Here is a 23,341-nt window from a genome sequence, read left to right as displayed (position 1 = left end):
GCAGGCAGCGCAGGCCGAGCGGATTCAAAGGAGATCCCCTGCAAACGTCAATCAGAGCGTTCACCATCTCAGCGTCCTCGTCAACACTTCACAGCGCCCATGAATAACTCGGTGATTTCTTTGCAGGCGGCGTGGCGTGGATGCCACCTCCCCTCTCCCCTCGGCCCGAATGCAGATGACTTGAAGCCTCCATGGAGCAGAGTCCCGAGAATCCCGTTGTGCTGATCACAGCGAACCTGGAGCCTCGCCGGAAGTGGGAGGGGTGGGAGGGAAGGGGGCAAGCTGTTGAATCCCCTAGCCTCCTTCCGGCTGCGGCCGAGCGAGCCGAGCCACCCGAAGGGCCCGAAGGCTTCCGAACACCACTTTCCACACACACGAAGCGTTCGCCATCGGCTGAGAGAGAAAGGGGAGTGTCCGAGTACGAGTACAACCGTCACTGTCATTGTGTCAGTCAGTCAATCGTCTTTGACGATCAACCGATTGCTGGCCGCTCGGACAGTCGCAGGGGCGGCTCTATAGAATTATTTTCCAGAGGGAGGCATGTCACAGTTTTTGCAGGCATTCCCTCTTCCCTGTCCCGTCGTGTTACGAGGATGAGCGGGTACCAGCCAGAGACTCAGAGAGATTGAGTGCCGTAGCAGTTGTGGCCCGTGTTTCAAATCAGAAAAGGGTATGATGAGCGCGAGTGGGGATCGAGGGGGGCGAAAAGTCGCCAATTTATCCTTACGAAATTAACAGCGCCACCACCACCAGCCCCTTCCCTTTTCTCGCGAGATACGAAGGCGCGTGAACAGCCGCCGCGTGCCGCACGGTGGCAACCCCTCGTCCCGAAACAAAGAGAGCGATGCTGGCGTGGGGCTGTGGAGTGGGGGCGGTCGGGGACTGCTCAGGGGGCAGGGGGGGCACTCGACATCAGCTGACGAAGCATGGGGCACACTAACGCCGCATAGTGGCGCAGGGGAGGGAAACGGGGAGGGGAGAAGAGCTCTGTAACAATTTTAATGACGCCAAAAATCAAAGGCAAGACCATCTCTCCACCGGTAGCGTCGTTTTTCTTTGGTCCCAGTTGTTTCGAAGGTAGCGAGATTTCCTGTAGAAAGGCTTTTAAAGGGGGTTCCAAGTCCAGGACACTGCATGGGTTTATTCATTTATTCAGATGCAAGGTACGGCAATAATACAAAGAGCACAATCGGCAGTCAGTAAGGGCTCACAAAAATAGAGGGAGGGCACCATACAAATTTATAATTTCAAGAATAAATATTTCTCACTGATACATTGAAAGATATTTATCAGGCTTCATACAATGTAGAAAATACATTACAGTCAATATCACAGGTGTAATTTTCCAACCAAAGGATCCATCACCAATTAAATAATTATTTCATTTACATCCACCACACTTATAAATTTAAAAAATGTGAGAATAAAGTTTTTGCTCTGATTTGAAAGTAGTACACATGTGTTCTGCATACATTCTTTATACAATAAAGTCAGCACACAAGATACAACAGAAAGGAAACAACACATCACTTAGAGCACAAAATGTTAAAATACAAGGAGTGGAAGACAAATATACAATTTAAACGAATAGAGTTGCATCTTACTCATGATGGAAGACTGGATCACATGACTTGAACTCGACATTACAAGATTGGCAGGTGGATGGATTTTGTTTGGTTTCTTTGACTAAACAAGGGCGGCACAAAAAATGTTCACATGGCAACTTATACAGACAGCTGAGAGCCTTACAGGAACCACATTCTATCTGAACAGTCATTGGTGTAGATGGATTAACAAAAGATGGCAGGCCTGATAAAACTGCTTTTAGAGCAGAATCTAAACTATCATCAAGTTTCTTCTCATGAGTTTTCAGATCATTAACAGGTTTAGAATTATCACAGGGCGTGATGCAGATAACATCATCCTCACAGTCATTGTCTTCCTTAATTGTCAAAGATTCAGTCAATCTTGGCTTCTTTGACACAGTGGAAGTGACTGAACTCTTGTTTTCAGCCTCAGTTTTACTGTTACAACTATTAATGCTAGACAAATTTTCACTAACACTTATACTGAGGTGTGGTCTGTACACATTGGCACTAGTCTCTCCTGAAAGAAAAGCACTGGTAGATGTAGCCACAGCTGTTCTTTTCCTACTGGTTGGAGCCGAATCAAAACATACTCGGTTGCTGCGGAATCTGCTCACACTTTGATGGCAAACCTGTGGATGAGCACGGCCAACAGTTCGAGGTACAGTTTTCAGATCTTTGCGATCTTGATTTAAGAACAGAAAGCGATCAATTCTGGCTTTCAGAGCTGAATCAATAACTGGGCGGCATCCATCACTAAACATAAGGCCAGTGAAAGGATCACTTGGGTGGCGGCCCCAGTTGGCCTCTGCTTGTGCATGGAGATCTAATGTTCGCTGGTCAACAACCTTGCCACTTGGTAAGACCATTGGCAATGCCATAATTTCTACAGTGATGGCATCAAGAAACTCTTCGGGAATATCAGGAAGCACAGACATATCAAGCTTCTTAGACAAAACAGGGACAACCTCTTTAGGAATTGCTGGAAAGGAAGAGACCAAACAATCAGAAACATTATTATAGGTAACAAGAGGACAAAGGGCAATAATAAATGTAAGTTTTACCGTCTATGTGACCAGCATCAGAGGACTGTTTCTGTTGAGCTGATATCCACTGATTCATGATTTCGGATACTTGACCAGGAGGAATGCAAGAACTCGGCCCTCCCCATATTTCTATGCTGCCAATGGCAGGTACTGACGAACCAAACGTCCTAAATATACGTATTGTTATGGAAGATGCGTGGGCAATAACTGATCTTTTTTTCCACATCAAGGACCGTTGAATGAAACCTGCTTTGGTATTGGGCACAGGAGTTGGGCTGTGGCGGCCATACTGTAGGGGACAGAATGCAACGACACCTCTTTCTCCTTCATTCAGGAAAACTGAGACTATTCTCTCAGATATGGGTGACAAGAGTAAGCTTGATTTGGACTGGTGCTTGGCCTCAGATGAGCCAGAGCACAGTGAAGAATTATAAGGGACAGAAGAGGAAAAAATATCCAACCCACTTGATTTCTGTTGCCCCACCTCTGCCCCAATTTGGATGTATCTGATATTTGCATCAAAGGGCAATTTTAACGTGATCTCCACGGGAGCTTTGATGAAGCGGTCACACAAAAATCCTGCTTTCCTCTTTTGAACATCATCTGATAAGAGGTTGGTCACTTCGTAACCTTCGCTCGTCACCGTGTCGCAAGTGACAATAGTCTTGAAGACCGGATCACACAAGTTAATCAGTGCCGATGATGAAGTCAAGGTCGCCATGGTGTTGCAGTAGACTTCCTCCGACCGCGCAGAAAACTACGACCGGCCGCTACATTTCTAGTGAACTCTTTCCCTGTCACTTGCAAGCCACTTGCCCAGCAAGCTGCAGCTGTGTTCAGTGTTTACATATCAGTAGTTTACTTTCTGTGAACAGCTGACTGGCACCAAGAGCGCCATCTAGCGGATAAGTTTGAAACCGCCGCGCCGACAGATGACAGCTGGTATGAGAAATCCACGCGGCAGAATGGGAAAGGGGAGGGGGAAGAAAGGGGAGGTTGGAAGGGCGTCAATGTTGTGGCAGGCCAGGCTGAAGTTGCGTAGCGCACTGGAGATGTTTATCTGGAAATGCAATCTCAGCTGTGCATGATCGAACAAAGTCTGCTGGAGAATCACATGACCCTGTGAGCTGTAAAGAGGGTGGAGCCCCGACCATTTGTTCAAAAAAGAAGTCTCTGTATTGAATCAACTGCTTCGTAAGTACGAGGAGCATTGTTTGCTGTGCGCAGTAGGGTAGTGCGGGTTTCGCCATTCGCAAATTCAACGAGATGAAACCCTTCATTGTGCCGCAAAGTCTTAGAGGGTCTCCGAAATAAGCCGCGATCTGCCGAGCTTTCCGCGCTCACCTCTCTTCTGTTGTTAGTCTCTTTATTGCTGTTTTCTTTTATTGTATTTTTAATCTTATTATCTGCTTTGGGGGTGCTTTAATTCATCATTTTCTGTTTTTGCAAGTCACTTTGCGCATGTTCTTTGTTCATCATACTCTATTCTCCACCCGTCCCAGAGTGAAGGCCTTCCGTCTATTACGGCTGATTTTGATTCAATTATGTAGATTCATTTTCTTTCGTTCCAGGTTTTCCCTGCAAACATGGAGTGGACGCCTTATCGAATATTTCTGGCATTATTGCTAGTTGTAACTGGCTCTATAAATACGTTGAGCACAAAGTAAGAATGCCTATTGTAATATTATGCATGATCTGTCGGCTCATTATCTAATTTTTAAATTACCATTTCACTCGTCTTCTTTCTTTTCAATTAGATGGGCTGATCGTATGACCTCTGTAGGTCTGGATGGTGAAAGTAGACCATTTGTTCACCCATTCCTCCAGGCTAGCACCATGTTCCTTGGAGAGGTAGCTTGTCTTGCTACCTTTAAACTATTGTACTGGTACTACTCTCGAAGACAGGTATGTATGATCTAAAGTTTGGTGCCTTCACAAAATTTTCATATTGTTATTTTAAAGCAAATTTTATTTTTAATCATCAGGATGGTTCAGAGACTCGTGAAAAAACTACATCAGGAAATACCAACTTCAGAGCTCTTATTTTGCTTCCCCCTGCAATGTGTGATATGATCGCCACCTCAACCATGTATATTGGACTTAATCTCACCTATGCTTCATCATTCCAAATGCTGAGAGGTACAGTAGTATTGTCGGTGGGAAGTAAACTATTATTTATTTATGCTGACAACTCTCTTAATGGCTTTCTTTGAATTCCAGGTTCTGTTATTGTCTTTGTTGCAATCCTTTCAATTGCATTTTTGGATAAAAAATTGAGAGGTGTGGAATGGGCTGGAATTCTATTTGTCATTAGTGGCCTGACCGTTGTGGGCATGTCTGACTTTGCTTCTGGATCATCTCAGGAACACAAAGACACGAATTCCATCATTACTGGTCAGTAAAAATCAAATTCACGTCGAAGAAAACGTTTTTCTTGTTTTTCAAATACATTATGACAAGTTGTATGCCAGAAACTTGTTTTATATGTTACATTTTATTTCTGTTCATATAGGTGACCTTCTAATTGTTGCTGCTCAAATCATTACTGCATTCCAAATGGTCTATGAGGAAAAATTTGTTAAAGACAAGGATATACCTGCTCTCATGGCTGTTGGTTATGAAGGTGAGTACATGTTGTTTTATGAATTCTGACCTTCAGTGTGGTCTTGCCCACATTCTGGCAATGTTATGTTTGAAAATTGTAGGATTTTGGGGCTTTGTTGTGCTGGGAAGTTTATTGGTGCCCTTCTACTGGATTCCTGCCTACCCTCCATTCAGTGCAAATCCAAGAAATGTTTTGGAAGATACACCTGACGGCCTTGTACAATTGTACAACAATGGATTCCTTCTGTTAGCTATGCTTGGTATGTATACAGAGTTCTTTCAGTGGCTTCATAATTTGGAAACAACCTTTTATTTTTCTCTTGGTTCTGTTTTCAGGTACATTTGTTAGCATTGCTTTCTTTAATTATGCTGGTGTTAGTGTTACCAAGGAAATGTCTGCTACAACTAGAATGGTGTTGGACAGTGTCAGAACTCTAGTTATTTGGATTGTTTGCCTTGGTCTACGCTGGCAAGATTTCAACTACCTGCAGGTATGGTTAATTTTCAATCATTTTATTTTGGGAAGGTTGTGTGCAGTAAATCAGGATCTCACCAAAAAAAATTTGTGATTCCTCACAGGTAGTAGGATTTGCTCTGCTGTTGGTTGGAATGTGTCTGTACAATAATGTATTCCTAGAACCAACATTTAAAAGGATTGTTGGGTACATGAACAGACGAGCAGGCATGACGGGGCGTCATGCTAGACTTGAAGAGGAAGAAGCTGGTGTGTTAGATAATCATGAAGCAGACAAGGCTACAACTAGTTGAAAATTTCTTATCCTATTATCAAGCTTATTGTCAATGAACTGGACTATAAAATAATTGTTTGTACTATAAGAAATATACTCTTAACATTGTCGTTTTGTAGTGGAGCATGAGAATGTGAAGCTATCTGTGATCTGTGTCTCTTACATTGATGCATTCATCATCAATGAAAATGAGTATATTTTTTTAATTTTTATCACATTGTATTACGGTTATCATACCTACCTCATGTAAAGCATTTGCTCCTTAAATATACATTCTTGCCAAAGCAATGAGGTCAGTAATTTTGCTTTGAGAGGACTGTTAATATCATGGTATAGTTTCTCATTGTTCGGTAGTGATTAGAAGTTAAAGTGTGTTTTGGCACATTATTTAGTCTATGAAGACTGATCTAATTTTTAAAGTTTTGGTCCAAGTGTATGAAATGCTAAAGAAAGATTGATTGAAAATTGCCTACATGGAAACAACTTTTCATAAATTTGTGATAATGAACTTTAGATATCCATGTATTGCCTTTAGTGTTTTAATAATGCCCATAATCTTACTGACTATAAGCTGCAATAAATCATTTTACAAATAATTCACAAACTGTGCTGATCACGAGTGGAAAGTATTGGGTAGGGTAGTTCCTTCACCATTATTAATTACTGACATAAGAAAGCCCAAGTTCTTGATTACCACTGTATAACCATTTAATAAACAATTTCTGTACAACAATTTTTAAAAAGTTAAGTATGACACAATGGCACATATAGCATTTGTGTAGATCTCACAAAGTATCAAAGGGCACAATTCATTATACCAATGACAAGTAAGGGCATGGAATGTATACATTTAAGTCCAACAATGAGCATGATTTTACAACAAAATCATTCCATAAAGCCACATCACATCATAATGCACCGTATAGGTACATGTGACAAAGAGAAGGGGTAAATGGCCTTATCAGAACATTTTCACTCACATAATAAAAAAACTCAGAAAGTAAAGGAATTGAGATAAACACATGAGGGGAAATATTGTATCACAAAACTGATATTGTTATGAAATATGGTACAATCAGATTGAAGCAGTCTTCCTTAGTTTTCATTTCAGTCGTCTCATTCATTTAACAGTTTCTACCTCCTTACAGAAAAATGGAAGAGAAGCGAGTACTAGATGACTCTTGTGCAAAAAAAAAAAATGACTACAGATTCATCCACACTACACTTTTTAAAAGTACAATATGTAATAAAAGTTTATATAAATCCCAATTAAAATAATTGATAGAGTTGTCTGCAAGTTACTTTCCCAACATACAGTAGGTTTAAAAATACATATGAAAAGTGTACAAAAAGATAAAAATTACAATGGTAGAAAATCATTTTAAGTACCAGTCAGGAAGTTGATTTGACTGAGCAAGTTCTATGACAAATAACACAATTCAAATTGTACAATGGAAAGTTTTGTCAAAGTCTTCTGAATAATACTGTCAACACTGTAAGCAATCAATTAAGAGGCAGCATTACAGTGCACTATGGTCCCGTGCATCAAAAGAGGGGAATACAGTCCAAGTCAGGGCACAAAACAACAAGGGAGTCCAATCAAACTTACAACAGCGGTAATAAAATGCCAACATAATGGTAAGATAGTAAATTACCACATAAAGGTTATAAACCAAAACAATATGAACGCACATAAGCTACTCATCAAGAGGTCAAAATAATACAGTAAGAAGCTTTTTTAAAAAAAAGACATAAAAACCTTAACAAGTAAAATGTTACAAACATTTATAATAATACTGACCAAAACTTGACTCATGGATGTAGTATTTAGATGTTCACTTCAGTGAACAAAAGCATAATTTAAATTTCTTCAAATTTATACATACTCTACATAACTTGACTGAAAAATCAGAAAGAATGCTGATTTTGGGAGACCTGAAAGCATCTGCTTTCCACTCCAGATACTATTTTATTTACAGCTCTGTGGTCATGTGCGATGTAAGAGCTTGAACTCGCTTAGCATTGCAGCTCTTGCACAAAACATGGTCATCCAGAGGATAGCAGCCTCGGCCTTCTGCTTCGGTGGACAAGACAAGTCCACAATCCTGGAAAATCAGATTATTATTGTGATTAATTTTGATTACAGGGTTAAAAAATAATAGTGGAAACTATTCAAAGAGCATTGTGTACCTCGCACTTATAACATTGGATGTGAAAACTTCGATCCAAAGCAACAACCCTAACAGTTTCATCTTGCCCAGCTTCTGGCATGATAGGCTTCTGGCACACACAGCAACGTGGAGCAAATTTTCTGAAAAAAACACATAACAGGTATGAAGAAATGCATGGTAAGGACCAAAGGGGGCATGAAATGAGGACGATACTCTGGGCTACACTTACTTGTGAAAGTCTTGAATGCAATGGATTTGATTGGTGGCATCAACTGTAAAAGGAATACCATCAAGGGATTCTCCACAGACAACACAACAAAAGCATTGTGGATGGTAAGGGCGCCCAGTAGCTCGCAGGATACGATCCAAAATAGGTTGGAGACAGACCGAACATTTTTCCAGGGTATTCTATAATAGAATAGAAAAACATTTGCTCATTTATATGTTCTAGAATACATTGAAGAAATAAAACATTACTCTCTAAATAAAATGTAGTTACCAAATAATCTTCTTTGCAGTAGGGTTTACCCTCCAGAGCATAAAATGGTTTCCCTTGTAACTGTACAGCACAGTCACAGCAAGTAAAGCACCTAATGTGATACACTTGATCCATTGCTGTACAACCAGAGCCCTCTCCAACAACTTTTTCACCACATTTGGTGCAGATACCTGACAAAGAGATAGACCAGAATAAAACACCTGACAGGATCACTTTAGTTGGAAATTATCATTATTGGGCTGTGGAAACTGACCGTAGATGTCTGAGTCTGTTGATCCATCCATGGATTGAACAAGTAAATCAGTGAGTGCATCTACCTCTGCCTCTTTTTCATTATGAGCAGAGGTATGCCCTCCTCGTTGGAGTGTTCCTTGTTGACTGCCAGTATACGGTGCATACAAAGAATAATTGGAACGGGAAGACAACTGTGATGGAGGTCGAGGATTGATTGGTTCGTAGATGGATTCATATGTCGATGAACTCTGCAGAGGTAAGAAGTTTTACATAAAACGGTGTGTTTGTCAAGTACCACTTTGTTGAGTAGAGGATGCCTGTTCCTGAGCTTACTTGAGATGATGATCCATAGGTTGAATAATCAGGTGGATAATTAGAAGGGAAGCTTGGTGGATATGAGGGCTGATATCCTGGTTGATAAGTTGCTCGTCTAAGTTCAGAATAGCTTGAGCTAACAGGAGAAGGTGGTGGAGGCAGGTCTTCTGGCGAAGTTTCTGGCACTTCCTCGGGAGGTGGTGCGGTGGTTGGTTCAGGTGGTGGTGGTGGCATCTCTAAATTACAACAAAACCAGCAATTGTTTACAATGACTGTAAGCCATACACAAGTAATATATCTTCAGATGGAGATGAAAGCTCTTATTTTACCTGGTGCCGCAGTTCGGCTGGCTTGCTGAAAACTTGGGTAGTTACTGTATGTGTTGCTGTAGACTGCTTGTCGTTGTGTTTCCGGCAGGTTACTGTATGTGGCTGTGTTGTTCATTCTTCCCATCATTCCTGAAATTTAATAAAACACATGAACCATTGGTTTAGAGGTAAAGTGGCTGTGGTTGTAAAAATTTCAAAAGGCAATGAAATTTTTCTAGGCTCAACTATTACCAGGGCTTTGACTGTGAGGTAGATTTGTGTAAAGGGGAACACTTGGTTTATCTGGGCTTGTTGATCCTCCACTTTGCAACGGAATACTGTAGGAAGGCTCACAAGGCCCATTGAGGGAATAACTCTTTGGAACCTAAGATTAATTAATTGCTGTTGTTAGTAAGTAGAATGTCAGTTGAAAATTTAGATTCACAATGAAAGTTCGAAAGATTACCAGGGGTGTGGCCTTTTTGGACGGTTTTGGGGGAACAGCCGGTCCTATTTTTCTGCTTGGACTGCCTTGGAAAGAAGGTGATGCATTCCCGGGTCCCGAGTCACCTGACTCACTGTGATTGATTTGCAACCCCGCCAGCTGGTGTTCCAAGTGGCTTGCCATTGTTTTCCTGAGAGAAAAAAGAAAACAAGTCTATAAAATTAAGCTTCAGACATTTTGGGAAGGGTCCCCAAGATTTTGACAGCGAGAAAGCACATTAGAGGAAAGAAAAAAGGGGCGAAGGCAGGCTTGGTGCAATACATTCACAACATTGAACTAAAGGCCATCAAATAAGTGATGTAAATTTTCAGCTAGGCCAACGTTAACTAGAGAAAACACTGAAAAGAACAAACAGGATGAATGCCAATCAACTGTTCTGACAGAAAAACTTCTCTTCTAATAACATTAAAGCAGCAGTACAGTTAAAAACAATCACTCATAGTATTTTAAGGGACAAACCACAAAAGAATTTTGCAAGAGAGGCAAACAATGGATCATGCGCCAGATGTCTTGACAGGTCTTCACTGATAAGCTGCGCAATTAGTCATCAACCCGGAACTCTGACGACGAAAGCATAGCAGACGAGTCATCCGCCCCAAGAATGTTGGCGCTCGCCGCGACATCTTGCTGACAACGTTCTAACGCTGCCCAGGCGAACGTGAGGCAAACGTGTCATTCCATACGGCAAAACACATGCCAAAGAGGGCAGAAACGAACCTTTGAATGCTGAATGAGGCCTGTATAGTTTGCTTTGAGGCGGACGGGCTGACGAAGAAACTAGGGTTGGATGCCACCTCCTTGGTTCAGTTTCTCTTTCTTCAGGAAAAGCAGAAGTTGCATGCCTTCAACCATGCGTTTTAACGGGCGGTAGATCTTCGAAGAGCAGCAGGGAAGTCCGAATTCTGCACAATTCGGCTATTTTTGCACAAATATCAACACTTTGGAGGAGAGGGTGTCGGCTGGTGCCAGCGAGTAGGGTCACCGCCCACACACAACGCAGTGCAGTGTGCAGTAGTGGTGCAGCTACATTTATAGAAGGCCGTGACTGCGTGGCGCGGCTTTTGAACCAGTGCGCGACAGCAAGTCGTTGAATAACTACTTGGATTGTCTGAACGGAAGGGCCCCAGAGTGGATACAAACCCCTCTCAAAACTTGAAAAGAAAATATTAAAAGATAAAAAACAAAAAAAGACCACAAACACACATGTCAACATTGCAAACAACATTTTATTCAGCGTTTGACAGCATAGCAAGTTGCTACTGAACACATTAGATGTAAACATAAACTTGAGAACTAAATTTACTACTATTACATAAATTTTACAACAACTAAACAGATAATCACAGCAGAAATTTGACAACAACTTATACATATAGAAACAGCATTAGGCACACGTCTCAAAATTAAAAAATTCTTCTAAACAGTAACAAAACCAACAGTAAATATATACAAACAATTTAAGTAACAATTAAAGTAATAGCTTGTAGCTTGAGTACAATTTAATAATGTGGAAAGGAGCATTCAGGACGGAGTGTCACATTGCCACAACTAAGCTTCAACTTGGCGCAATACAAATTTTTGCGATCTTTCCTCCCAGTTTTAAATTCTTGAAATAAGCTTGGTCCCACCAATAAGAAAGGGTCAAATCGGAGCACTACACCAAGGAAGCACAACAATGTCTAAAATTTCGAGGTAAAAGTTCATTAATGAAGCTTGATAGATATTTCTACAAAAATTGTTTGCCCAGGTAAGAATTTTCCTGCATTGATTGATTAAATGATTGATGTCTTCAAAAAGAAAAATGCAGGTGGTATCTTGTAGTTGATAGCTGACTGTTACTTATTACACCTCTTAAGATGGAATTCATTATTGGCTAGTGAGGTACTTATGCAGTGAGCGGATGAAATGTCTAAACCGTTTGTAACATTTTATGGATAAATTTGAGAAAATCGTTTTGTGAGTAAAGCTTGTAAAGTATGTGGAAGAGTTTCCCACAAGCTTTGATTTTTTTTGTGATACTTCAAAGTAGCATTTAAGCTCAATCTGAAAACAGAAAAATAGAAGAAAACCCTTCATAGAATCAACTTAAATCAGTCACATAGGATGGGAACTAACTTACCTCAGGAGAGTTAGTGGTTTGAAATGGATAGTGAGCATCACATTAGTATGGTCCTAAAATGGGTGGAAAAGAAGACAAGGTTAAAATCAGGACAAGATATTATATATCAGTAATAATCAGCCTATTTTAACAGTAGCAGGCAAACAAAGCATACATAAACTAGAAATGATAGACAGCCTTTGTTTTAATTTTTTGGCTTAACTTTATCACACAATAAAAATTTACTTTGAGTTTCATTGATGTTTCATAGAATGGTTGGGTGAGTCCGCCAACAATTAACAATTGTTGCTCCTCAAGTTCATCAGATCTTGTTGTCAAAATACCCACGACACTTGCAGTGTGGGCACATCTGGGTTCCCCAAAGTCATAGGGAAGTTTAAATTCCTTCCATTTTGCGGGGAGAAGCTTCATGACAGCCGTTTTTGATGTTTGCACCTCCAGCATCCAACAGTCATCTAGATGCATACCAAACTCATTTAAAAAAAAATTAAAATATGGAGTTACAAAATAATAATGAAAAAAGACCAGATGGTGGTCAATTACATTACAAAATACTTCTCCACTTTATGGGTTTGGAAGGTTTTTACCTTAGGGAAATTAGGCAAATGTTAATTGACGCAGAATGCTTTCATGCACACAACCATTTACAAGTGATTATTGATTAATTAGTGTGAATTGCATTCATTCATTTGCGCCAGGAAACCTAAGAACTATGAACAGAGAAGGGGAAACGATCCATTCTAGTTTACTTATGCTTTGGCGGTCCTTACTGCTGCTAACTTTATATTTGACTTTGCACTTCAAAGATGAAAGAACTACTCACTGGCTTTAAATCCTGATCCTGAGTGTGGTCTTCATCATCTGCATGAATTACAATCTGAAATTTAACAAACAAATCAATCTTAAAACTGAACTAAGGCCAATCCTCTTAACTAATTGGACATGATTTTCTCTTCCTTCTAAAACTCAGTGTTAACGGTGTGATTCTACAAATATCATGTATTATTTTCAAATTAAATAATTGGTTTGAGGCAACACTTACTAAAGGTGGATTATTGAACCGATTAAATCCACCAAAACATATTAAATCTCCAGTATCCTCTAAATGTACTGTCTTATGCCAGAAGCGCCGCAGACAGAACCTTTGTGGGTGGGGTGGTAAGCTATATTTGACTTTCCACTTGTTACTTGTAGGAGTTCTTTCATCAGCATTTGTTTTGTTTGAAGAAATATCCACATACCAACAATCATCTAGATAAAATGTGAAAGCAAAATATTATTTCAGTTTCAACACGTAATATCACACCAAGCTAGATGATTTATCAACAAACAAAGTCAAAAGTTTGTAATAGACAGCATGCACAGTTTAAGATGTGAGAAACACAAATTGCCACACAGCAGACAAGCAACACTCAGAAGACCACAAGCAGCTAATGTGTCATCAAATGTGTTGCTACATTGGGAAAGGTTTCTTTACTTACTTAAAATGTTATTATAAGTACTAAAACCACCATAAAGAACAGCACGTTCTTGTGATACAAAAGTAAAGCTGTGCCAAGAGCGACCTGGAGGTACACATTCCGCACTTTCATTTATACTGCAACATTAAAGAAATCAAAATGAATAGCCAGCATCCAAGAAAATAAAAGAGAAGTTTTTCAAGTCCTTTTTTTTAAATTTAGAATTCTTAAACGTACTTTCCACTCCAAGTCATAGTATCCATGTCCAAGACGTACAAATCATTCTTTCTAACAGTCTTCAGGCGGCCTCCGTTAATAAATACTTGCGGACCACACTTGTCCCCTGCATGAGCTGCCCTCGGGGATGGTGGTTGACCATTTACATAAGGCCACTCCCAATTGTTGGTTTGTGGGTTGTAGCCAAAAAATTGATTATTCCATGCACTGCCTGTTTCATCATCAATTACAAATTGGAAAAAAACGTGCCTGTCTGGAACTGGTCCAAATCCACCAAAGAAGTAAGTCCTATCAAAAATGAAAATTCAAAGTTAGATGATGGTAGTGGTCCACTTATTGACATTTTGCATGGCAATAATGACAGAACAAGGACTTACTTCCCTCCATGCTCCCACCCCACTAGCTTTTCACAAGGGATTGGTGGAATACCTTTAGGCTTCAAAAGAGTCCAAGTCATTGTCAGTAAATTTAGAGCATACAAATCATTTGTATTCCCACCAAATTCCTCAACTCCTGTAGTATGAACATAAAAAGTATTAGTTTTAACTTTAAAAAAATCTTAACAATTTAAATAATGATTCTAGCAAATGTTAAATTTTTCACATACCTCCAAACAAGTAAAGTGTATCTCCAAGCACCACTCCACATCCACCAGAGCTCCGAGGTGGAATGTCGCCTTTCAACAGCTTGCGTTCCCTAAAGGCAGACAGCCAAAAAGATTATATGAACGACTGACCCTGAACACAAATTAAGAGATATGTAACACGAAAAAGTATATGAGTCTTGCACATACCATAGCTCAGAAAAAGTTTCATAAATAAAAAGTTCATCAGTTGCATGGTGGTGAGTTGCTGTTTCGGATGGGTCAGAGTATTCCTGAAAATAAAAGCAGACCCTTTTTGAGAAGTGCATGGTGGAGTGTCCCATGTTGACAACATGATGGAGTGAGTTGAAAAGTCAATTATATTAGGAACGACAGTTGACAAGACTCAAAAGTTAATTGTATCGAGATACATGTTACGAGAATGTCTGATTAATGAAAACGTGATACAAAGTTTTGTTTACCATGTAACCACCCCAAACAAGCAGCTTTCCTTTGTAAGAGACAGCTACATGTCCCACTCTTTGATTGATTTTCTGATGAAGAGGCAGTAGATTCGAATTCATGGCGATGCTGTCCGATCGCAAGTTCCACACGGTGTAAACACTTATCCAATTCCACAAAATGAAGGTTCTCAACAACTACAGTAAGTCAGTAGCAGAAGGAATCTGTGTGGAAAGGCGAGCCCAGCGCCGCCTGGCCAGGCATGGTGGCCGCCTTCGGAACTACGCGTGAGTTGTGTCTTGTGAGCGGCTAGTTTGAACTTTGTTGTGGTAGTGTTGACCGTGGGCCGTGCTTCGTCTGACAGTATTATGCTTGTCGTGGGTAAATTTTCACTCGTCAAAGACAATTTCTGTGTTCTTTTGCATGAATCGGAAGTTGGTCTCCCTTAATATAGTGAGCCAAGCCCGCAAGATATAAAAGCATCAAACGATGGACACCACAAGTTCAAACCAACCGCTCAATTTTGCTCAACTTTTGATGGTCGACGGTGCTGCTCTCTGGCGGGCCTTCGAATCCCTTGCAATGAACAATGTTCTACTACGCGCGTCGATCCCCCCAAAAGGAGGAGAGCGTGCGGTTGCTCTTTGCACAGTTGGGTTCCCAATGCCTCTTGTATCAGCGCCAAATAGTTTTGAAAGAAGTTCAAAGCTTTCGAGCACTGCGAGCAGCGTTCACGTGTCAACAAACGAACGCTCGCGTGTGGTTTCTTTCATCGCCGCTAGGTGGCGCTCGTGCTTGGTGCTTCCACGGCCGCCCGCTTGGCGGGAAAGAGGGAGAGAGGGGGAGGTGCGGTGTAGTGGCGACGGGTGGAGCGGGAGCGGCTGCAGGGAATAGCTAGAGAGAAACTCATCGGGACCTCCGTCAGTGCGACGAAGACGGAGAAGGAACGCGTGTTACTCGATTCCGATTCCCTCCCCGATGACGTCCGCTGCTCCGCTGCGCAGGCGCACTGTCAGCCGAGGTTCAAAATAGCAGAAAGCCATGAAGAGTCTAAAAACGGCGGGAGTTGTGTTTCGGTCTTTGGCAAAGTAACTTCGAAAATTATTTGAACTTATAAAACGAGGAGGGGCGCAGGCGCGAGTGTTCGGAACAAGATAATAGTTTAGTTTTTGTGATATTTTTTGGATTGAGAAGTGAAAACCGTGTGGCGAAAGCATTTAATTTTTTGAGATGGCACAGCTTATTAGTGTGAAGCTTTCGCGATACGACAACTCGCCGTGGGGATTTCGCCTGCAAGGAGGAAAGGATTTTGGCACCCCTCTAATCATCCAGAAGGTAAGAATCGTGTCAATGTTATGGATTGGTGTTGTTCAGTGAAGTGGAAGCCGATCAGGAAGCATCCCGTTCGTTTGACCAGGACAAGTGAAATTACGTGCGTTCACGTCACTTTTTTTCGTCCGCTATACCGATGCGCTGTGTACAGAAAATAGTGGAAATCGAAACAGTGTGTTTTCCAATGGAAGAAGTAGTGTGGTGTACCACATATTACTGAACGGTCAAACTGTCAATCTTGTTGGGGACCTCTTAGGGAGTAATTTAAAGTAAAGCATTTAGAAAATGGGTGTAATGAACGCACTGAAAAAAAAACTTGTGAATGCTTATTGTTGCGTACATGATTTTTTGCGGTAAATGCGATAAAAATAATTTATTTTGGTTTTCCAAGAATGTGTTGCACCAAAAGTGAAACAAACACCTCGTTGTTTTCTATGTCGCGCTAAGTGAACAATTAACAGCGGCCCGACCGGCTAGTTCAGTCGAAGAATGTATTGCCTACCTCAAGGTGGCAAACTGTCAAAATTAAATGGACACGTCCTCGCATCCTCCGTTCGTCCGCTTCAGTCAAAAACGGGGAGCGCTTTTCAAAACGGTGTTTGCTAGTTATTTATTTCAAAACTTTTTGAGAAGCATCGCACGTTGCCGCAGGCCAGGGTGAGGCACAAGCGAGCCACCACGCCTCCCCCGAAACTTTGGAAACGACTGCTTTGAGATGACCCCGTTGCTTTTCCTCGCGATATGTCGCGGAATGAGCTCAGGTGGGGCGACCACATGTGGGCGCGCGGGGCGCGCGGCAGGGCGGCGGTCGGCGGCACCCGGCACACCACCGGCGGCCACCTGCCCTGCTGATAAGATACACGGGGGCGGCCAGGAAGGCCTCCCGGAGGGGCTGGCGGCGGGTGGCCGCGCGCGCGGCGTGGTCGTGGAGGCCGTGGCGGAGGCCGCGGCGGAGGCCCGCTCGTGTTGACATTGTGAACTTTATGCCGTGCTAAATATACCGCCGGGCCACCGGGACGGACCAGCGCCAGCCGCCGCCAGCTGGGGCCGTGGGTGGGTCAGCCGGACACCCACGCACAGGCCGGGTGGGCCAGGGCACGGCCACCGCCCACCGCCGCCACGCCTGCGGCTGCACCGAACTGCGCCTACAACAGGTTGCAGCTTTGCAGCCTCCACGCAGAGAGGGCTGCGCCCCGCCCCGCCCCGCCCCGCCCCGCCCCGCCCCGCCCCGCCCCGCCCCGCCCCGCCCCCACGGCTGGCTGCGCCGCGGGGCGCCGCGCCTGGCTGCGCGCTGCGCTTCGCGGCCGGTCTAGTCTCATCGGTCTGCTAGCCCCGCTAGCCCCGCTAGCCCCAGCCGATCGCAGTCGTCACAGACTTACAGCTGTGCTGACGTGGCGGCCTGGCCAAAGGCGCCAAAGGCGTGGCGGCAGCGTGAGCGTGGCGGCGAGGGCGAAGACGGGCTGGCATGGACGTGGCCATGTGCCTCGCTCGGCTCGCTCGCCTCGCCCCCTGAAGCTGAAGGCCTCAAGGGTCCGGCGCCCACCCGCACGCACCGCAAGCCGCCGGGGCACCGGCTCGGTTTTTATAGGTGAGGCACGGCGTGACCGGCATGGGGTTTAAAACGAAGAGACAGAGCATTTGAACCCGCGAGACCTCTGCAGAGACATCCTCCCTCCCTCCGGCCTCCACCACGCCCCACGTTCCCCCGCCTGCCCTACCCTCCGCCACTTGCACCGTATAGACATTCGAAGCCCCCCAAGTGCCCTGCACTGCTAGGCGCGGCACGGCGCGGCCCTGGCTGCCCTGCTTGGCGGCGCGGCCGACGTGCAACTCTGGCCGACGGCTTCCGCTTTGCATGTCCACGGGTGTTTTTCTGTCGAAGTTGCGCGAAGGGCGAACCAACGCAGGCCATGTTTGGCCCGACACAAGCCAGGCCTGCCCGCGTCCCGCACAAGAACATCTCTCATGCGGCCCGCGGTGCCCGCTGCCGGTCGGGCCCGGCAGACAGCCCGCCAGCTCGCCGGCCGGGCCTACACCGGCTCAGCCGGAACGGCCGCGACTTCCAGACGCGCAGATTTGATATCCGCCGTCGAGAGCGTGAGTCGTTTGTCTGGAGCCGGCGAGGCGTGGCGCGATTCGCGGACCGAGAACGAGGCGCGTGTTGCCCGTGCCGTGCCTCGGCTTATCGAAGTGCTCGTTGGGGCCGCACGTCGTATCGGAGCGGCGACAGATGGACGGAGACGGGCTGCATGAAAAAATAAAATCGGTTGGCATCTTGCTGCAAGGGAAGAGGGAAGGAAGCGGCCGCCGTGGAGCCCCTGACGAGGTCAGGGTAGGCCGGCCCGCCGAACAGCCGCGTCCTGCTGGAGGACCGCTTGCCTACCTCGCAGGCGCCCTCCGCTCTGCCAGCCCGCCGTCGCCCCCTCCCACAGTGGGCCAGAAAAGCGGCGCCGGCGGCCTAGACGCGTTTTGAGCTTCAGCGTCGCTAAACGGGACTCAAACCGAACGTGAGACCCCACCAATGGATTGCTCTCCGAACGAGGAATCCATTGATGCGGTCACACGTTCGGTTCGAGTCCCGTTTAGCGACTCTGGAGCTCAAAACGCGTGTAGAGCTTCGGACGCCTGCGCCGGTCTTCTGGCCCACAGTGGGCCAGTCGCCCTCATCACCCTGCCCATCGTCGGACGATTCGTCTCAATCTCTGAGCCGCGTCTCTTCCCCACGAGCGTGCCTGTCACGCGCGTGACGCCGCGTTGTCGCTTCCTGTTTTCGCGCGGCACGCCGGAGTGACGCGGCCGTGACGCGGCACGCACGCCGATAACGCGCGGCCGGGCCGGGCCGAACAGACGGGCCCAACAGACGGCCTGGTCGTGGACTATCGCGATGCTGAGATACCCGCCGGTCGCGGAGGGCCGCGGAGGGGACGAGGGAGAACCGCGCGGATCACCTGGTGCACTGCCAATCCGGCGGGGAGGCACCGCCAACAGACAGAGTGCGAGCGCTGTGTCGGCGTGCGTACCGCTTGCCGCTTGTCACCACGGCGATGATGACGGCCGATTCCCAGTGCCGGCCCATTGACGGGATGCAGGGAGGGCACTAGCTCACTGGGATGCGCCTGCGAGGCGGGGCGGGGCGGGGCGGGGCGGGGCGGGGCGGGGCGGGGTGGTCGGCGGCGAGGCGGTGGGCTGGTCAGGGCTAAATATACACTCGGGGCCTGTCACCACAGCAGCGTCTCGACGCGGTCGCGTTTTTCATAACCTCATCCCTGCTTCGCGCTTCGCGCTGCCACGCGCTTTTGCATCCAAAGGGACCAAGGCCCCGGCACACTTCCGGGGAGGGCGTGGGAGCGAGGGGGCCGCAAGTCGGCGGCAAGGCACACGGCAAAACCAACGTCCGGGTTTCCCAGGCGCACCCTGGAAAAATGCCCTGTTTTTCCAGGGTGCGCCTGGGAAACCCGGACGTTGGTTTTGCCGTGCAGGGACCTGTGGGGGCATGTGGAGGCCGAGACCAGCGGGGACCCGCGGAAATGGAAACCGGCTGCGTTGTCTGTAGACGCTCTGTCTCTCTCGCACCTATACGGGATGCCCCATGAGTGCGAGGGAGGCAGAGCGACGAAAACGACTCTCGGAATGAGTCTCCTGATTGGCGCGACGGCGGCGGCGCGGGGACAGCCAGCCCTCCTTGTTATGAGTTGGCCTTTGCGTAAACAACGGGCAATCACCGGCCGCCCCGTGCGGCCCTGCCGGGCCCTGCACCCCATCCCCAGTGCTCTCTCGCCAGACAAACGAGCCCATAGCCGCGGCGCGGGGTGGGGCGGGGTGGGGCGAGGCGGGGCGGGGCGGGGCGGGGCGGGGCGGGGCGGGGCGGGGCGGGGCGGGGCGGGGCGGGGCGGGCAGCTGCAGCCTTGGGCTTGGCCGCTCGGCCGCGAGAGCCGCGGCGTGGGAACGGGGCGTGGCTGATAGGTTTCAAAACGGTCGGGCGGTGGCGCGGTGGGCGACCCATGCTGATGACGGCTTTGTTTCAGGTTAACGGCGGCTCCCCCGCGGAGAAGGCCGGTCTGCAGGCGGGCGATGCAGTGCTGAGGATCAACAACGTGGACGCGACCGCCCTGCGGCACAAGGACGCCCAGGACGTGATCGTGCGGGCGGGCAACAGCTACGAGCTCGCCGTCCAGAGGCAAGTCGAGACGGAGCACCCCGCCGCCGCATCGCCGCGTCGCCGCACCACACAGCGGGCCAGACGACCGGCGCCAGCGGCCTAAAGTCAAGACGCGTTTTGAGCTCCAGAGTCGATAATCAGGACTCGAACTGAGCGTGTGACCCCACCAATGGATTCCTCGTTCGGAGAGCAATCCATCGGTGGGGTCACACGTTCGGTTCGAGTCCCAATCGGTGACTCTGGATCTCAAAACGCGTCTAGAGTTTCGGCCGCCTCCACCGGTCTTCTGGCCCACTGTGCTCCGTCGCGCCTGTCTGCCTGCGCGCCGTCTGCCCCGCGGTCCATCATCCGGTGGCGTGGCGGAGCGGCGGAGCGAGATGGTCGAGGAGGGCGTGATGCTGGTGTGCCGGTGCGAGCACGTCGGCGCGGACGACGGGACGGACGACGGGGCGGAGGGGGTGGCCCAAAGCCCGACCCGGGCTAAAAATACGGGGCATCGCTCGCGCCGCGTTCGCGCTGCGGCATGCGGCGTGCGGCACGCGGCACGGCGCGGCGCGGCACGGCACGGCCCATGCGGTACCCTGCAACGCACTTCGCCGGCAATGCCCAACGCGGCGGGGTGTCTGTCAGGGCGACGCGCGCCCAGGGCGGCAGCGGCAGGGCAGGTCAAGGGCGGCGCGGCGTGGGCGGCGCAGGGCCAGGGTGTGGCTCCCGAGGGGGAAAAGGAAATCCGAGATGTTTTCAAAACAACAATGTTTGGAATGAATGCCACGCCGCGAGGGTGTGCGATGCGAGGGCGCGGAATTCAACTCTCGTTTCGGATTGCTGTTGACTCTGGCCGCCCTGTGGCACGCATGCACACGCATGCCGGCGTGCCGCTCGGCGTGCCGCTCGGCGTGCCATTCGTCCTGCTGGGTGAATGACAGAGACGGAACGACGCCGCGATTTATGTCCAATAACTCTGTAACGAGCAGCGGGGCGGCGGGGCGGCGGGGCGGCGGGCGTCGCCAAGCCTCCACCACCACCGCGGCGCCCACGCGGCGGGCCGAGGGCAGGCCGAGGGCCCCGGGCTGCGAAGAACGCGAACGCAGCGCACAAATACAGCGGGCCTCTTTAAATACTGCGTGCGGAATCCATGTAGCCGCCCCCGCCACGCCCCGCCACGCCCCGCCACGCCCCGCCCCGCCACGCCCCGCCACGCCCCGCCACGCCCCGCCCCGCCACGCCCTGCCACGCCCCGCCACGCCCCGCCCCGCCACGCCCCGCCACGCCACGCCACGCCACGCCCGCCACGCCCCGCCACGCCCCCAGCGTTCCGCCCCCGTGCTGTAGCAGGCGGCCCGCAACGCCCCCGCCAGATAGCCAAAGAGACCTTCCCTTGCAAAACGTTTTGCTCGTTCCCGTCGGCGCGCATCGTCGTCCATGACATGATGGGTTGCTCTTCGAACAACCGCCCAGGCCGCACTGGCTGAACGGGCTGCTCAGTCTAGGACAAAAGTAGCCGCGCTGGGTTTCCGCGTCGGAGGTCGTCCTGTAGGCTGATTCCGAACTCTGTCTCTCTCGCACTCGTGGGGTGGCCCGTCGTTGTAGGGGTGCGAGAGAGAGACAGCGACGCCGGCCGTCAGACCGTCGCACAGTGGGCCAGAAACCGGCGGAGGCGGCCAAAATTCTAGACGCGTTTTGAGCTCCAGAGTCGCTGAATGGGACTCGACCCGAACGTGTGACCCCACCAATGGATTCCTCGTTCGGAGAGCAATCCATTGGTGGGGTCACACGTTCGGTTCGAGTCCCATTTAGCGACTCTGGAGCTCAAAACGCGTCTATAGTTTTGGCCGCCTCCGCCGGTTTCTGGCCCACTGTGCGTCGCCGCGGGCGGTGCCGGTCGAGGTCGGCCGGACCCGGTGGCATTCGTCGTCTAAACGCTTTGACAAGGAATACGTGTGGCGCCATTCAGGACACGGTCGAAGCAGCGAAGGACCGCAGGTACGAAGGGCGGGCCAAGCGCCCAGCCGCACCGCGACAGCATGCAACAGCAGCCGAGTGATTCCGAACAGCGCCCTGTCTTTCTCTCTCGCTTCTCTACGGGACGCCCAACGAGTGCGAGAGGGACAGAGCGGGCATGGCCGCGACGACGCGAAGGGCACCAAGGGCACGCGGCGCCACCGGTAATGAGCAACTAACGAAGTGCCAATGAGTCGCAGCGTGGCACAGCGTTGCTTCGTCGCTCTGCTTTCTCTCTCTCTCTCTCTCTCTCTCTCTCTCTCTCTCTCTCTCTCTCTCCCTCTCTCTCTCCCTCTCTCTCTCCCTCTCTCTCCCCCTCAGCGTAGCGAGGGCGACGCTCCCAAACTAAGTGTGTTTGAGGCGTTCCTATTGCGGGTCTTGAGGGAGTTAGGTCCAAAGCGTATTTCCCAGGAAGTTGAGGGATGGCTTAGACCGATCATAGCTAGATTGGGCGCAGTGGCCACTCAAATGAAGCAAATATTTTATTTGTAGAAATTTTGACAGCTTTGGGAGGCTTGTGTTTATATATACCAAGTGTGATCGAACCGTTGATGGGGGCACGACCCAAGGGCTGAGAAACCGCTGGTCTAGGAATGCGACAGAGACAGGGCAACGAAAACCCTGTTCAGATAATCAGCCTGTAGTGAGAAAGATAACTGATGAAATAATTTTTTGATGAAGCTTGCTGACGGTGTCCTCGTCGTGTTCCAGAGGCGGTGTCGGCATGAGCACGTGGAAGCCCCACGTGGCCCCCGTGGGTCCCAGCCCCGTCAAGCCCGGCAGCCAGGGCAACGTCACCAAGACCTCCCTGACGTACAAGGGGCCCGCCGCACAGCCCATCGGCACCGGCCACAACACGTCCGCCAAGCCTTTCGGCACCATCCCACACGTGAGTACACAGTGGGCCAGAAGACCGGTGGAGGCGGCCAAAACTCCAGACGCGTTTTGAGCTCCAGAGTCGCTAAACAGGC

The 23,341-nt window shown here is 48.2% G+C and overlaps 5 protein-coding genes across 13 annotated transcripts in view; 2 read left to right on the top strand and 3 right to left on the bottom strand.

The window, feature by feature from the left end:
• Positions 1–1,135: 1,135 nt before the first annotated feature.
• Positions 1,136–3,526, bottom strand: LOC117641632 (RING finger protein 37). Its single transcript, XM_034379126.1, has 2 exons — positions 2,651–3,526; positions 1,136–2,568 (listed from the first exon to the last, which is right to left on the bottom strand). Exons 1-2 carry the CDS (start codon positions 3,351–3,353, stop codon positions 1,601–1,603), a joined length of 1,671 nt encoding a protein of 556 aa, XP_034235017.1. The 5' UTR covers positions 3,354–3,526; the 3' UTR covers positions 1,136–1,600.
• Positions 3,527–3,624: 98 nt separating this feature from the next.
• LOC117654356 (solute carrier family 35 member F6) lies at positions 3,625–6,581 on the top strand. Of its 2 annotated transcripts, none has more exons than XM_034400958.1 (9): positions 3,625–3,826; positions 4,204–4,295; positions 4,390–4,537; positions 4,618–4,771; positions 4,853–5,026; positions 5,145–5,255; positions 5,338–5,496; positions 5,573–5,727; positions 5,816–6,581. In XM_034400958.1, exons 2-9 carry the CDS (start codon positions 4,219–4,221, stop codon positions 6,002–6,004), a joined length of 1,167 nt encoding a protein of 388 aa, XP_034256849.1. In that variant the 5' UTR covers positions 3,625–3,826; positions 4,204–4,218; the 3' UTR covers positions 6,005–6,581. The 2 variants fall into 2 exon arrangements, with proteins under 2 accessions (XP_034256849.1, XP_034256857.1); XM_034400966.1 differs by lacking the exon at positions 3,625–3,826 and adding an exon at positions 3,861–3,988.
• A 90-nt stretch (positions 6,582–6,671) lies between these two features.
• On the bottom strand, positions 6,672–11,029 carry LOC117654334 (lipoma-preferred partner homolog). 2 transcript variants are annotated; one of them, XM_034400917.1, is made up of 10 exons: positions 10,735–11,029; positions 9,979–10,147; positions 9,765–9,897; positions 9,534–9,662; positions 9,223–9,440; positions 8,909–9,137; positions 8,656–8,825; positions 8,386–8,564; positions 8,176–8,296; positions 6,672–8,090 (listed from the first exon to the last, which is right to left on the bottom strand). In XM_034400917.1, exons 2-10 carry the CDS (start codon positions 10,138–10,140, stop codon positions 7,959–7,961), a joined length of 1,473 nt encoding a protein of 490 aa, XP_034256808.1. In that variant the 5' UTR covers positions 10,141–10,147; positions 10,735–11,029; the 3' UTR covers positions 6,672–7,958. The 2 variants fall into 2 exon arrangements, with proteins under 2 accessions (XP_034256808.1, XP_034256814.1); XM_034400923.1 differs by lacking the exon at positions 10,735–11,029 and adding an exon at positions 10,477–10,629.
• A 188-nt stretch (positions 11,030–11,217) lies between these two features.
• LOC117654345 (kelch domain-containing protein 2-like) lies at positions 11,218–15,129 on the bottom strand. 2 transcript variants are annotated; one of them, XM_034400936.1, is made up of 10 exons: positions 14,899–15,127; positions 14,627–14,709; positions 14,441–14,529; positions 14,211–14,346; positions 13,834–14,121; positions 13,618–13,733; positions 13,179–13,387; positions 12,960–13,013; positions 12,137–12,189; positions 11,218–12,060 (listed from the first exon to the last, which is right to left on the bottom strand). In XM_034400936.1, exons 1-10 carry the CDS (start codon positions 14,998–15,000, stop codon positions 11,946–11,948), a joined length of 1,245 nt encoding a protein of 414 aa, XP_034256827.1. In that variant the 5' UTR covers positions 15,001–15,127; the 3' UTR covers positions 11,218–11,945. The 2 variants fall into 2 exon arrangements, with proteins under 2 accessions (XP_034256827.1, XP_034256835.1); XM_034400944.1 differs by lacking the exons at positions 11,218–12,060; positions 12,137–12,189 and adding an exon at positions 12,429–12,591 and having other exon boundaries at positions 14,899–15,129.
• A 671-nt stretch (positions 15,130–15,800) lies between these two features.
• The window catches only part of LOC117653182 (PDZ and LIM domain protein Zasp), a 26,706-nt gene continuing 19,165 nt past the window's right edge, over positions 15,801–23,341 (top strand). For 4 of the 6 annotated variants that reach the window (XM_034398870.1, XM_034398783.1, XM_034398955.1 and 1 more), the window contains exons 1-3: positions 15,801–16,213; positions 20,236–20,387; positions 23,082–23,259. In XM_034398870.1, coding sequence (XP_034254761.1) covers positions 16,109–16,213; positions 20,236–20,387; positions 23,082–23,259 — 435 coding nt within the window. In that variant the 5' untranslated portion in view covers positions 15,801–16,108. The remainder of the gene's footprint in view (positions 16,214–20,235; positions 20,388–23,081; positions 23,260–23,341) is intronic. The other 2 variants (XM_034399102.1, XM_034399033.1) reach the window with 1 other exon arrangement.

The sequence above is a fragment of the Thrips palmi genome, unplaced genomic scaffold (genome assembly GCF_012932325.1).
Source record: "Thrips palmi isolate BJ-2018 unplaced genomic scaffold, TpBJ-2018v1 HiC_scaffold_1, whole genome shotgun sequence".
In the NCBI taxonomy this organism is placed as follows: Eukaryota; Metazoa; Arthropoda; class Insecta; order Thysanoptera; family Thripidae; genus Thrips; species Thrips palmi.
The sequence above is the reverse complement of the archived record's forward strand: the minus strand, read 5'-3'. Positions and strand labels throughout refer to the sequence as shown.